The sequence below is a fragment of the Toxorhynchites rutilus genome, chromosome 3 (assembly GCF_029784135.1).
Source record: "Toxorhynchites rutilus septentrionalis strain SRP chromosome 3, ASM2978413v1, whole genome shotgun sequence".
Taxonomy (NCBI): Eukaryota; Metazoa; Arthropoda; class Insecta; order Diptera; family Culicidae; genus Toxorhynchites; species Toxorhynchites rutilus.
Window position 1 is genome coordinate 216,150,565 of NC_073746.1, and position 15,590 is coordinate 216,166,154.

The 15,590-nt window shown below is 39.4% G+C and overlaps 1 protein-coding gene across 9 annotated transcripts in view; it reads left to right on the plus strand.

Moving 5' to 3' along the window:
* LOC129775044 (irregular chiasm C-roughest protein) overlaps positions 1 to 15,590 on the plus strand; it is a 354,255-nt gene that overhangs the window by 176,780 nt on the left and 161,885 nt on the right. For all 9 annotated transcript variants that reach the window (XM_055779218.1, XM_055779220.1, XM_055779221.1 and 6 more), the window contains 2 exons: positions 14,928 to 15,188; positions 15,284 to 15,404. In XM_055779218.1, coding sequence (XP_055635193.1) covers positions 14,928 to 15,188; positions 15,284 to 15,404 — 382 coding nt within the window. The remainder of the gene's footprint in view (positions 1 to 14,927; positions 15,189 to 15,283; positions 15,405 to 15,590) is intronic.

Genomic DNA, 15,590 nt, shown 5'->3' on the forward strand with positions numbered 1-15,590 from the left:
AACATATTTTCCTTATATCAAAGAACAAATTTTAACATGGTTTGAAATGCCTTCCGACTCTCAGTAACGAAAGTTTCGGATCAATTTCAGAATAAACACATCGATCTACAAATGATCGATTCTTATCCTGATATGCGATTACGATTTTGGCGGAAATCTTTTAGGCGCAGCAGCCAAACTAATTCAAGCGCAGAAGCATGATCAGAGCCAAACGTGAACTGAAACGCATATGCAAACGTAAATTAAACACAGACTCAAACAAAAACCCAAACGCAGTCGCGAACACTAACTCAAACGCAGGGGCAAATTCAAACTCAAACCCATACTTAAAACACAAATTCGAACACAAAACCATACGCAAAGTCAATGGCAGACCCAATACCCATACTCAAACGCATAGGGTGCTTGTAGAGTGCATGTGTATTAGTAATCTGTTGGGCAGGCAAAATTGATAACTGCATAGGATTTATATGGATCGACAAGATTGAGCTTCGTTTGAATATTTTTTTAGCGAAATAGTTACAAAAATTACACGGTTCTCTATATTAGTAACATGCGAACATATTTGTCTTCACATGGAAATATTTACTTTTAGCGTCAAAGCCATGTACACGGAAAAAATAGAAATTTCTGTTTTAGCTACGACCCATATCAATGGAAGCAGATTAATTATTCAAAAAGTCCCACGGGAGCAGTGCAAATCGCGCATTGCGATTGTATAGCCGAATTAGGGGTAGTATGTTCCCATACCTGAATGCTCTGCGGAGAAGTAAAATATGTTTATAAGCAAATTGATCGAAAACGGTGGAAATCCATTAGTTGGCCAATTCATGGAAAATAGAAGGAAGCATTCAAACGTGTGCTCGAGCCTCTGTGACTTTGATCTTGATCCGACGATGTTGATAATCCTTTTCTGCCAATTTTTCGATCCAAATCTAGTGAAAAAATCACTTAATGAACATTGCGAAATGAGTGCTAATAAATTAAGTAATATGCGTCACACAAAAACTCCTGTTCAGGAAATAGCTTGCTCAACTGTTCCACAAAGTTCATGTTAAGCCGGGTGCAGACGGTGCGAGTAAGCATACGAGTCGGTCTAGTCCGATACTGCAGTGCAGCTACTCACACCGTGTGAACACATGCCAGATAGTGTCATGCGAGATTCGGCGTGCAAGCTACTTCAAATTTTTTTTATTTTACTCGCTCTCGCATCCCTCAAAACGTCAAAAACAAAATTTAACGTTCGAATCAGGGATGCCAAATGTAAAGAAATGTCTCTATTTTCAAGACATTTGAAAATATGCGAAGATATTTATAGACTTGAAAATTATTGGAAAACCAAATAAAAACCTCATAGTTTCTAAACGAAATCGTTGTTATTTTGTTTTGCACGCTTTCGTTTTGAGATTGTTTTCTTGGGAATCTCTAATATAGAATGATTATCGGACATAATTTTCATTCAAAATTCACTCACAAATTGCAAAAAAAAAGTATTATTCTAAGAAACAGAATACATATTCGATTCAAAAAAGTACATTTTCATTCATTATTTTATTTTGACGCGTATTTATTCCACCTGTAAATCTACTATCATTTTTATTTCACAAATGGGCACACAAAGCTGCTGGTAAGGCGAAATAAATAAATAAAATCTTTTAGACTACGATTTATAGCATCACATACTTCCGGAATTATCTTAGCTATGGATGCTTTCGAGATTCTAAAAAATATCGACAACAATCTGAACGATATTCCAGAAGAAAGGCACATCAATGTCGTTTTTTAATTTCACTCATGCAGGTATAGCATCCCTCATGAGTGTATCTTGGCGTTGTACTTTTGGACCAATGAAACCCACTTATTCAGGTGTTTTTTCTCAACACTGCTCTGTACTCTAGAGGATCATCATCGTAGAGTTCCTTCAATATTGTATTTGTTGCTCCTTTTCTTTGCATCCAATTCCTGGCCCAAATCCTCGTACCTTTCTGCTTTTTAGTATCTTCAGTTCGAAGAAATTCAGCACAAATTATTTTTATACACGGTCAGCGTGTATTTCGCGATAAAATTGTGTAATGACAAATGCAACTGAAAACCTGAGACAAAAACTGCCAATAGAGAAGTCGATTTCGGATCAATCATCTATCAAATTCGGACCTGATTGCTGTTTCTGAATATTGGATGGATACTTGAAAAATCATCTGGCATCCCTGGTAAGCCAATGCTGTAGTACCTAGTTTCTCGTCAGAAGCTCACACTGTGTGAACGGACAAGGCGAGTCAACCGATTGTCAAGCGAGTTTACCGGCCCAGTAGCTGCTCCCTGTCAGGTCAGCTACTAGCAACGTATAAATGGGCCTTTTGTGCTGTTAACAATTTCGCTCTTGTAGAAATACCGCCTCTACATTTAAATCAAGAACAAGAGCGCCGATTGATAATAAATCCACTGCTACTGCTATGTGTAGCAAGATCCTTATACTCAAAACACAAACACTAGGTCGAACTCAGAACCACGTTACAAATCGATCGTGAACTGGAACCCATATTCTTATGCAACATTGGAGATAAATTCAAATAAAAACTCAAACGCAGTCACAAACTCTTACTCAAATGCAGGCGCAAATTCAAACGCAAAAACGTACGCAAACTCAAACGCAGACTATGATTCTCAAACGCAAACTCGAACGTATAATCAAACGTATCCTCATACACAAATTCAAACACAAACACAAACTCAAATACTAACTTAAACGCAAACTCGAACGCAATTTTCAAACGCAAACTCAAACGCAAATTCAAACACATGTTCTAACTCGAACAAACTCGAGCGCAATCTTCAAACGTAGACGCAAACACAACCACTCCCATAATCTCCTCCCCGCCCACAAAATTTTTGATAGAAATCGCTACGAGTCAATCTACAAATATAGCGAGCCTTGCTAGCAACAGCAATCGATGAAAAAAATTACTATTTTCATCGATTATACTAGTCCCATTGCGAGCTGGATCATTCAGTCGCGAACGTCCTTTCTCCGGCAGGAGAGTACTCTCGGATCCACTCGACCGATTTGAATGAAATTTTTGATCAGCATGTAATGAATGACTTATCTAAAGCTATCTCATTTTTTTCCTTTTTTTATGAGCTTCTAAACAGCGATTTTCATGAAAAATAACTCATTTTTAACAAATTTTGTCAATTTTTCCTATGTAGCACTTATAAGACGCGACGCGAGACAAGACATAACACTTATTGTTCTTACTTGATTAAACGAATTAAAATTTACCTCATGTCGACCGGTTTCGGGCGCGAAGCTGCCCATCTGCGGGACAATGTCCGACTGGTTACATCTTCGTACGTGTTGCGTAGTCGTCCGAAGATTCAAGAGATAAGTCACTGAATTCTCAGCCCCGTCAAGTTGTACAAGCACTATGTGATGGGTGGATCGTCTTCATTCATCAGCGGCTTCTGGGAGTTGCTGATGAACATTGATTCCCATGCGTTAAGTTGTGACGATTTTTGGACATATTTAATCAGCTTTGCTTTCGTCCAATCGATTTTATGGTCGAGGCTGGTGGTGTGTGCCGCTGCTGCTGATTCGTTCGATTTGTTGTTTTCCACCGCTGTTTTATGCTCCCTTATGCGTACCTTTATTTTCCTGCGAGTTTGCCCGATGTATACAGCGGGGCAATCTAGGCACGGTATTTCGTAGAACCCGGATTTCTCATCGGGAGGAATCTTGTCCTTGAGGTTACACAATAAATCACGAAGTGTATTCCCACTTTTGTACACTTTGTGTAGTCCTTGCCATTTGAGCGTGTTTTTGATGGGGTTCGTGATTTTGGGGTAAAAAGGTAGAGTTATTCTTTTTATGTCGTCTATCTCCGGTTGTAGTGTTGTGATGTCTCGTGTGTATTTCTTGCGTTTGTGTTTTCGGAAAATCTTCTCGACAAATTCCTTTCCATAACCATTTACTGTAGCCGCTTTGTAAATCTGTTCTTTCTCCTTGGCAAACTCTTCTTTTTCCATGGGGACATTGCAAAGGCGGTGTGCCATGGAGTGGAAGGCGACTTGTTTTTGTCCACCAAAATGGTTGGAATCGCTTATTATGAAGCGGTTAGTGGAAGTTGGTTTACGGTGGATTCCAAATTTTAAAGTGTTGTCTTCTTTTCTGGTAATCTCTAAATCCAGAAAAGGCAATTTTCCATCCCGTTCTATTTCACAAGTGAATGTAATCGAATTGTGTCGAGAGCATGGCAAGCGTTCGGTCTAGGTAGCATTCCTTCACCGATGCGAAAATATCATCAACATATCGTATCCAGGTTCGAGGGAAAAGTTTATCTTTTGCAATCTCAACCTCGAAGTCACTCATGAAGACGTTTGCTAGGAGAGGTGAAAGTTTGCTACCCATGCTTAACCCAAACGTTTGCCTGTAAATTTTTCCCCTGAATGCGAAAAAATTCTGTTTCATGCACACTTCGGCAACAAGAAGGTAAGCCTCGATGCAATGATGGGGCGCACGACTTCGTTCTAAGTGTCGGCGTAGACTTTTTAAAGCTTCTACGACGGGTACGCTAGGAAAAAGGGCTGCAACGTCGAACGAAACTAAAATTTCCCCGCGTCTTACCTTAAATCCTTCAAGCTGTTTTATAAGATCCACGGAATTTTTAATGCTTCTCCCGTGGGTTACGGGATATTTCTTCAACTCCTCCACCAACCACCCGGCCATTTTTTTCCGTGGGCGTTCGGATGTTTGAGGAGATGGGTCGCATTCCAACAGGATTTTTGTGGATCTTCGGTAAACAATACAGTTGTGCCACAATCGGGTTAGGGACATGAAATTTCCGTTCGAGTTTGTCCTCATCCATCAGCCGTGCTACACTATGTCTCGCCAAATTTGCTTTCTCGATCATGCCGTTTAGGGGATCTTTTTGTTTTCCATTTTTGAATTTATTTTCTTCATATGGACCAGCATCGATCATGTCTAGGACACGTGAATCGTAATCTTGCTTATCCATGATCACAACAGCATCACTGTTCATCAGCAACTCCCAGAAGCCGCTGATGAATGAAGACGATCCACCCATCACATCGTGCACATCGTGCAGATGGGCAGCTTCGCGCCCGAAACCGGTCGACATAAGGTAAATTTTAATTCGTTTAATTAAGTAAGAACAATAAGTGTTATGTCTTGTCTCGCGTCGCGTCTTATAAGTGTCGTGAAGTTCTTACGTTGCACAGCAATTAAAAATAATAAGTGAAACCTATGTAGCACTTTAGGTATTGTCCGAAAGATTCGAAATATTCTTTGAAATTCGTTCTGCGACACTCCTTTGCTTCAGAACCGATACCACCAGCAAGGTACCGAAAAAATGGAAAGCACATCTATATTTTAAACAATAACCAAAATACCCGAACACCCCACTGCAATCCTAACATAAAGACACTAAAGTTCAATATTTTCCGGCCTTCCAGGCAGGGTTCCCGCTTAAATTCTTGCAGCTACACCTCCAACCGTGTAAAGTCCGAAGTTTAATTCGGTGCGGGTGGAACTTTTGTACGGTGCTTCACAACCATTTCATCTTTTCTTTTGCATTGGAGAATAAGGGAAGATCTAGGGAGGGAGTCTCCAGCGAGAAACTACTTCATGATGATAACGACATTTCCGAACTAGGATGGAACAATCTACTGATATCAACCATGCCATGTTGGGCCATGCCCGCTAAGCCCCCTCAATGAGCATTTGCTACATGCGATCGACAGGAAGGTGGGAATTGCAGCTGATCGATAGCGTGCTGACGGATAGAGACATGAGATAATTCTCGAGGTGGATGAATTCCTTGAGGGCTTCTAACAAACTGTTGCAGTTAGCTTGTTTCTCTTCGTGGAGTATCCTCCTGTTTGCCATGCACTGGTTGGATTCTTCATACGCAATATTCAGATCCGCCTCATCCGCCGTATCCGTTTGAATTCGGTTTGAGATGATGATTTCGGGATAACGCTGCGGTATTCCAACAGCACTTTTGTTCTCATAGAACAGTAGAAATCGATCTTTAGAGCGGCGAGCTTCTCAAATATCTCGTTCACCCACTTTATCGCAATACCGTAATGCTTTTGAATCCGGATACTTTATCATTATATTCAATATCATACCAGAACAATTACATGTTTTGCATGTTGAATTGATGTGACCGTTAGTTAATATTGTATCAGTTTAGTGTAGTGCTAAGCAAAGTACTTAACTTTTGACAAAAAATGTCAAGAATCAAAACAAATATTTGTGTTTCACAAATGACGGAACAAAAAACACATTCAGAACATGATTTTAAATCCAGACCGATTTAAATTTAACGATGAAATTTCTTATTGAAGGAGATTGATATGCTGCTGACAAAATGTGTCCATAATTTAAAGCAAAAGTGTCCGGAATTTAAATCAAGAATAAAACAAGTGTCCGGATTTCAAATCACGACACAATGGAAAAATTTACAAACCAAATAAAGGGTGTGTCACATCAAATTGCATCACGGAAAAAACGCTGTAGAAATTCGCCCAGTAGACCGATCCTTTTGAAAATTTTAGACAGTAAAATAAAAACTATTAAACAACTTTTGGCATTTTCTTTTTATTCATACTTCGAGCCCAAGCCCGTATGCTCGCACCTTCCTCTTTACCCCGTCCATAAGGTTCTGTACAACGTCAGGTTGTAGTTTTTTTTTGAACAGAAATCCATTTTCTCTTGAAGCCCGCCTCCGATTTGACAACTTTTGGGTTCTTCCGGAGGGCCTGCTTCATAATCGCCCTATATTTCTCTATTGGGCGAAGCTCCGGCGCGTTGGGCGGGTTCATTTCCTTTGGCACGAAGGTGACCCCGTTAGCTTCGTACCACTCCAACACGTCCTTTGAATAGTGGCACGAAGCGAGATCCGGTCAGAAGATGGTCAGGCCCTCGTGCTGCTTCAATAGTGGTAGTATGCGCTTCTGTAGGCACTCCTTAAGGTAAACCTGCCCGTTTACCGTGCCGGTCATCACGAAGGGGGCGCTCCGCTTTCCGCAAGAGCAGATCGCTTGCCACACCATGTACTTTTTGGCAAACTTGGATAGTTTCTGCCTGCGAATCTCCTCCGGAACGCTGAATTTGTCCTCTGCGGAGAAGAACAACAGGCCCGGCAGCTGACGAAAATCCGCTTTGACGTAGGTTTCTTCGTCCATTACCAGGCAATGCGGCTTCGTCAGCATTTCGGTGTACAGCTTCCGGGCTCGCGTCTTCCCCACCATGTTTTGCCTTTCGTCGCGGTTAGGAGCCTTCTGAACCTTGTATGTACGCAGGCCCTCCCGGTGCTTGGTCCGCTGGACGAATGAACTTGACAAATTCAGCTTATTGGCGACATCCCGGACCGAACTTCTCGAATCACGCCTAAACTGCTTAACTACGCGCTTGTGATCTTTTTCACTGACGGAGCATCCATTTTTGCCGTTCTTCACCTTCCGGTCGATGGTTAGGTTCTCGAAGTATCGTTTTAGTACTCTGCTGATCGTGGGTTGGACGATTCCCAGCATCTTACCGATGTCCCGATGTGACAACTCCGGATTCTCGAAATGAGTGCACAGGATTAATTCACGACGCTCTTTTTCGTTCGACGACATTTTTCCAAATTTACGAAAAATTGACAGTGAATCATGGCCAACGTGATCTATACACTCTTATCTGATTATAAGCGATAGCTGAAGATATAATTCCTAAAAATTTTAAATTTCTACAGCGTTTTTTCCGTGATGCAATTTGATGTGACACACCCTTTATAACATGATTTTGTGGAATTCTGTGATTCATAACTTATAAGAATGCCTTTTAATTCTAAAGGGACGGTAATTTTTCATGCTATGATATGTCAATATTTTTTAGCAGTTGAAGTTATCTTCGTAGGCAATCAAGTCTGGATTGCGATGCATTTCAGTGTCCGAAACGTACACTTCTTTAGCATGATCTTGGGTGCTTGAATAAACTTTGCCAACCCGTTATCATCCATTATTATCAACCCTACACGGTATAGATTCTGGCAATAAGTTGCAGCGCAATGCAAGCTTTGTGGCCACTTCCTCAACTGGTCATTTGTTATCCTATCGTCGTTTCACCAATTTCGTCCTTCTGTTTTGTCTTCTTTATTATTTACCTTTTTTCAATACATCGTCATTTGACCCGTGCAAACATTCATATGATATCAAAAAGATGTGGGTTGTGATACAAAACCGTTGCATCACAATTTTTTTGTTATTGCTGACTATCCAAGCGAGCTAACAGTAACCATACCAAGCTACAGTTCTATTTTGCGTGTCATAAGTTGTAATTTCATTATTTTGCTAATAATTGTTATCCTGAAAATGTCGAAATATACAGGAGAAATATGGTATGCCACGTTTCCCAACAAAACTATATAAATCGAGTCACTATTCATAAAGGGTCACTTGACCCGTTGTGGTAGGCATAGGTATACTTAAAATATCGGCAGGTTTAGTGTTAAGCAACTGTATATTTTACTGTAGTGGAGGCTGTGTTCATCGTTTGAAAACTGAATTCGTTCCGCTTTGGTTGCTGTCATTGCCGTCGCCACCACACAACCGATTCGGTTCGAGTTTTCTGTTACCGTTCTTCGAAAGGTCGTCGTATAATTTTCGGATAATAGTATAATTAGCGGATTATTTTTTTTTGAGAGTAATGTCACTTGCAAAAAAAGAACTACTCGGATTCGGATTTTCTGTTGCCGTTCTGCATAGTATATTTTGTGGATTATTTCTTTGGGGAATGATGTTTTTGAGAGCATTGGAGATTTATATAAAAGATACTAGAGAACTTCTTGGATATTATATAAGTTCAGTATTTCCGTTTATCTTTAGACAGCGACCAATCAACAGTACATTTGAATGTTTAGAGTTGATTTGTCGATTTGCTCAAATTGACTTTGTATTGCTTTGTATATCGCTCACATCTCGCAGTACAAGCATTCGTTTATCTACCCTAGTCGGCAGAGATTCCAACATTCCTGATTTTTAAGGATTTCTCAGACTTTTGGACACGTTTTCTTATATCATGGCAAACACTCAACTTTGCCTGATTTTTTTTAAATGATCCTGATTTCTCTTGATTTTTGTACATTTTACTTTATTAGAATGAAAATCAACCGTATAAATATACGAAGTTTTCCTGTTCGGGAATTAGAATTGTCATAATAGTATACATAAAAAAAAACTCTCTAGTCCGCACTTGTATAATTTTTAATCCTTTTTTGTTTATTATCTATATAGTCCAAAGCGATTCGCTTTATCCGAGATGCCCTGTCAACATTTATTAAACCTTGAAGTTGGCGTGAAACTAAAAGACTCTATCAGGCAATTGATTTAACATTATATTTTGAATGAAAATAATTACTTGTTGTTTTTTTGAATACCTAAAACACGTAATTCTAATTCTATACAACTGTGTCAATAAATTTCGTGATATTTCCGCAAAAACTCGTCTTCATTAGCATAATCTTTGGAAATTGATCTCGAGACTGAACTTATTCATTATTCGCGAAACTCTATTATGAGCTTGTACCAATCAAACAGTCGATAAATTCCCACAACTACTGCTCGCAACAAACTCAAGGAACTTCCAGAATTAGTCAATGCGATAGCCCTTGAGATCAGAGCAACGCCAAACTTCATGTCTCTTTGACAACACGGCAATTGACTTTAGAGGCTGGCTGGAATGTGCTATCCCACCAGCTAAACTAACCGGATATTGCACCTTCAGATCATCACAGGTTAAGGTCCATGCGAAATTCTCTCAAGCAAACGAACTTCGACACTACCGACAGCATAGAAAATATTTCTCTTTTACATATAAAACAGTTTCGACCAGAAAGCAAACATATTCTGGGAGGATAAAATTTTCAAGCTGTGTGAAAGATAGTGAAAGATCGTGGAACGAAACTGAATAAATGTATGTCTGCCTATAAAAATCACGCGTTCGTGTTTCCAAAATCGGTTCGAACTTTCCGGACAACACAATCTGGGCATCCAGAGTTCTCCTGATTTTGATTTTCATCCTCTCTGATTTTCGAAAATAATAGTTGGCAACCCTGACTATCACTTATCATTGCGTTCATTTAATTTTGTATAACTTCACTGGGCAATAAATTCGATTAAAAGCAAGTAAGTGCGGAAAGTGCATGACCTAACAAATAATAAAACCTAATAAAATACAAGAACATGTGATCTTTTTTACAATATTACTTTGAAAAAGTACATACATTGTGATGTAGGAAAAACCATTGGATAGAGCTTCCCAAGGAAGAAAAATGCTGATTTCGACCAATCTTTTTGTTTGACAGTTTTTCGTTTTCTCATCATTTCCCCAAAAAAAGAAGATTGAATAAATATCCTTGAACATAAAGTTTTCTTGAATTGGCCAAAATTATACCAATGGTTAAAAAAAAAAAACAATAATCTATCTTTCGCAATTAATCTCGTAGCTGAATTCATTCGTTACTGTCGAACCTTGAGAAAAGACGCTGCGTTAAAATTTCAATAATTATCTCTGAGTTGTTTAAATGTTATAATGTCAGAAATCACAATACTAATAACGCATAGTTGTAAAAATGCCTAAAAAGGACAAATATCAATTGAACATCTAGTAAAAGTAATAAAACAAATCCTGAAAATTACTAGGAACGGAAACAAATAAAGGAATATCAGCCACGTAAAATTATGTAGAACTAAACACAGGTTCCTTTACATTTTTCGCGGCAAATGATGTCCAAATATAGGGTTGGGGAAGAAGAAATGTCGTATTTCTGATCGAAATTTGACGCTTTTTTCAACATACCTAAAATTATCCAATTTAAGCCAAATATGCGCCGTTTTGTTCGCAAACTTGTTGCCATTTAGAAGGCAACTTCATTATCCCCTCCTTATAAAGCCCCCTCCCCCCCCTCCTTATTTGCAAAAAAAACTCAGACAGCCAGTTTTTGCAAGCCTCTTTTGAGGTCAACTTAGTATCACCAAGAGCGTTTTTCATCGACAGGAAGAAATGATAATAACTTGGAGCCAGGTCCGGTCTCTCCCTCTGCTTGGTCCGCTGGACGAATGAACTTGACAAATTCAGCTTATTGGCGACATCCCGGACCGAACTTCTCGGATCACGTCTAAACTGCTTAACTACGCGCTTGTGATCTTTTTCACTGACGGAGCATCCATTTTTGCCGTTCTTCACCTTCCGGTCGATGGTTAGGTTCTCGAAGTATCGTTTTAGTACTCTGCTGACCATGGATTGGACGATTCCCAGCATCTTACCGATGTCCCGATGTGACAACTCCGGATTCTCGAAATGAGTGCGCAGGATTAATTCTCGACGCTCTTTTTCGTTCGACGACATTTTTCCAAATTTACGAAAAATTGACAGTGAAGCATGTCCAACGTGATCTATATACTCTTATCTGATTATAAGCGAAAGCTGAAGATATAATTCCTAAAAATTAAATTTCTACAGCGTTTTTTCCGTGATGCAATTTGATGTGACACACCCTTTAGTACGACCCGATGCGATAAGTACAACACAAGATATGTTTAAGTGTTGCCTTATATTGACAATATACGACATTTGTTTTTCCCCAACCCAATAGAACAAATTAATGTGTAAGAGTTTTGGAAATATTTTTTTTTATTCAAAATATATATTTTTATTAAGGCTCATATGGCGTCAGCCTAACGGAGCTGGGAGTTCAATATTTCGACAATGTTTGCCTACAACTATGTTAGTAATATGTAACCGATTACTCGCGGTTGGCTCGAGGTTAGTATTACAAGTGTTCTCATAATTGGGATGTTGCAGTTTTCAATGCTCTGTACGTGTGCCCGACACGGGATACTTCCTATTGGGATGCAGATGACCATTAATCAGCAACGCCCCCTAGTCTGTACTCCATATCTAGCGTGGTACGTCTTTCTCGACTCGTGGAATTCAGGATAGAATGGTCACTAGCCGGCAGAGTCATCAGCTCGTGTAGAGTTGCCATGAGCGGTACAATCCTCAGCTCTTGGTGAATGGTCAGTGGGCTGTGGAGGCGATCTGGTGTAGTGGTAACATCCATGCCTCTCACGCTAAAGTTCACGAGTTGAATTCTCACTCCCGACATTCTTCCAAAAATGGAAGTAAAAGTGACGAACCAGCCAAATGAGTTGAAAGTCACTATAATAAAGATAAAAAAAAGTTCAGTGGGCTGCACAACCTTCGGCCCGTGTATCTGTAAAGAGTATGTGTATGTATTGCCAAGACTAAATAAAAGTTTATCGATCGGATAGAAGGGATATTCTACAGGGATACAACGGAGGAAACACCATTAAACTGAAACTGAGCTGAGAGCGGGCAGCATGGAACCGGATACACGACCAGACAACATGCTCGATGTCGTGGTAGCCATCGCCACAATCACAAAGATTGTTTGCTGCGAGCCCAATGCGATATAGATGCGCGTTTAGGTTGTAGTGATTGGACATAAGCCGAGATATCACGCGAATGGAATCACGACCTACATTCAATCCCTTGAGCCATGCACTCGTCGAGACCTTAAGGAAAATCGTGTGTAACCAACGACCGAACTCATCTTCACTCCACATGCGCTGCCAACTTACGAGTGTGTGCTGACGAGAAATGTGGAAAAAATCATTTTAAGCAAATTGCCTTTCAAAAAGTGTGCCTTCTGAAGCGCCCACCTTAGCTAGCGAGTCTGCTTTCTCATTCCCCGGAATCGAGCAATGAGAGCGAACCCCTGCTAAGGTAATCCTGAATAATTTATCGACCAAAACACTCAATTGTTAGAAAATAAGATGTGCGTTTATCAACTTTCATTGAGCGGATTGCCTCTATTGAGCTGAGACTGTCTGAAAAAATAAAATGGTGGTCGATGGGCAATGTTTCAATGATCCCTAGTGCGTAGTATATCGCCCCAGTTCAGCGACATAAACGGAACAAGGATCTTTGAGTTTGAGAATAATAATATGTGGGGATCTTTTCTTATTAAAATGTTTTTGTCATTTGTCATACATTGAACTGTTCGAAATATTCATGCCGACACTGAGGATGACCAAATCGTGACGATTGAAGTAAGCGAATTGCACCACCGTTAGTTAACCCCAAAACTTATATTCACCAGAATAAAGTCAAAGTCATTTGTATGGTGGGGTTGGAAAGAAATATTCAGTATTATGAGCTTCTATCAAGCAAAATTAATCAATTTGATAGGCATCTAGGACAACACCACATATTTTTTTGGATTCTGGATGAGAGATGTTATTCCGCTTACAAAACCACAAAATTCATGCTCTAAAAGGCAAGAACTTCGACTCTATGGACAGTATAAAAAACCGTTGAACCGTTTTCGGTGACAAAGCATAGGGGAAATGAGGTTAAAATGAACAGGGTTGGTAAAATGAACCAGTGCTCAAACTTCGATAATTTAACTATAAACAATTTCACTATCCTACTCTTAGAACATTTAAAGCTGTTTAAGACATCTTTTTCTGTAGGAAGCTGTCAAATGTAAAACATAATAAATAAAACAGAAATTTCTCTCACGGTAGCCATTTTGATGTAATTTTGTGTGCATCTTATTAAAGTAATTTCCCGTGAAATTTAAATTATTCGACCTGATATCTTCGACAAATCATCAGTTTGGACAACTGTTCACATATTCAAAAAGAGGTAAACATATATTTTGTTTGGTTTCAGTGATTAATTCGCATTCGAAATTACTTTGTTGTTTGGGGAAAAATGAGCCACCACTGGATAACGACTAACAATGTCATGTTTTCCAAAGCTGATCTGCCTCATCAAATGTTGTTTTTCAAGGGGTTCCTTTTGTGGTTTTGACCCTGAAAAAATATTCCGCCTCGACCAAAACCAAACCTCAATATGTGAAGCGTTATGTGTTTCTTACTACTTTTTCGCATGATGAGTAAATTCTAATTACTACTCTAGGTGAATAAGCTCAGCTTGATTCATACATATACTTATAATGATTAAAAAAAATAGATAAGGAACAACGCATGAATCTATCCCATTTAGCATGATATATGTAATTGTTCATTTTACCACCACCTTGTGATCATTCTAACAGCACGATAAAAAAAATGCTCGATTTTACATCTTATTTACTTTTAATGAAAAATGTACTATTTTTATTTCTTATGATTAAAATCGTTTGATATCTTGAACAACAGTTAGTTAAGCTATAATATTCTCAGAAGAACGGAAATAGTAGCAGTATGTGGGCGCAGTAAATGGGCATATTCCTTAGGGTGTTCATTTTAACCGCTTCTCCCCTACATGTTCTGGAAGGATAGGTTTTGAAAGCTGCGAAATAAATGGCGAAATATTGTAGACCAAACTTATGCATATAAAATTGAATAAATGTATGTTCTATACAAATTATACTTTTGTTTTCTCAAAAATCTGCACGAACTTCCCGTACAACCAACTATGAACTATCCTGATTCCTTCCTGATTTTTATTATGAATCTTCCTGATTTTTGAAAATTATAGTTGGCAACCCAGCCAACTATATGTGTAACCAAATATTTGTACTAAGGAATGCATTTCCATAACGTTTGTTCACGCCGGCAATAATTTTGTAGTGTTTCGTTAACATTGCGGTAGTGTCTGGTGTTCTTCTAATTTTAATATTATTGTTTCCCAACATGTATTCTGCATTCAACTCAAACGCCGTGAAAAAATAAATTAAAATAAAGCTTATGCTTCATAGTTTTTATTGCCGATTGAATCAATGTTCTCATTCCGAACGCAGCTAGTTGGACAGTCCAGACCACCTTGCCTAAACCATTTGATCGTTGTGCTTCAATCGGACGCACGGTAATGAGAAACATAATTCTTTCAGATGCACCTACGATAAGATTGCTTGGAGCTCCTCAAATCGATTTGGAGGAGGGAAAGGACTCACTTATCCTCAGATGCATAGCCGATGCAAATCCTACCGCCAGCATTGTGTGGCGTCGAGCGGGCCGCTCAGAAATAGCTAGTCTACAAGAAGCTTTACAATTGAGACCTGTGGGCCGACGGGACGCCGGCTTGTACACCTGTCAGGCACAAAACTCGGTCGGCACTTCGGAAGCACTATCAGTTCAACTGGATGTGAAATGTAAGTTAAGAAACGAAATTGAATCCTGACACACACAAACACACACACGACTTTGTGTTTACTTTAACTCAATGTACATTTCCCTCAAATTTCAGATGCACCGAAGATACTATCAGCGGGCCCAGATCGATTAACAACAGCACCGCTATTTAGTCCGGCCGCGTTCGAATGTGTAGCGGAAGGAAACCCTCCACCCACATACAAATGGGTGCAAAGGTAAATTACTTCGCCGACGTATTTCATTCATGTACTGTACCCCCATGATGCATAGAACTCCCCGCAAGCAATGCAAGTCTATTGACTATTTGAGTTTGAAAAACCTCATCTTTCAATGCTCCACACACAACGTCGCATGAAATCCTACCGTACTAAATGAAAGCTAGAAGCAGCCATTAAATTGGA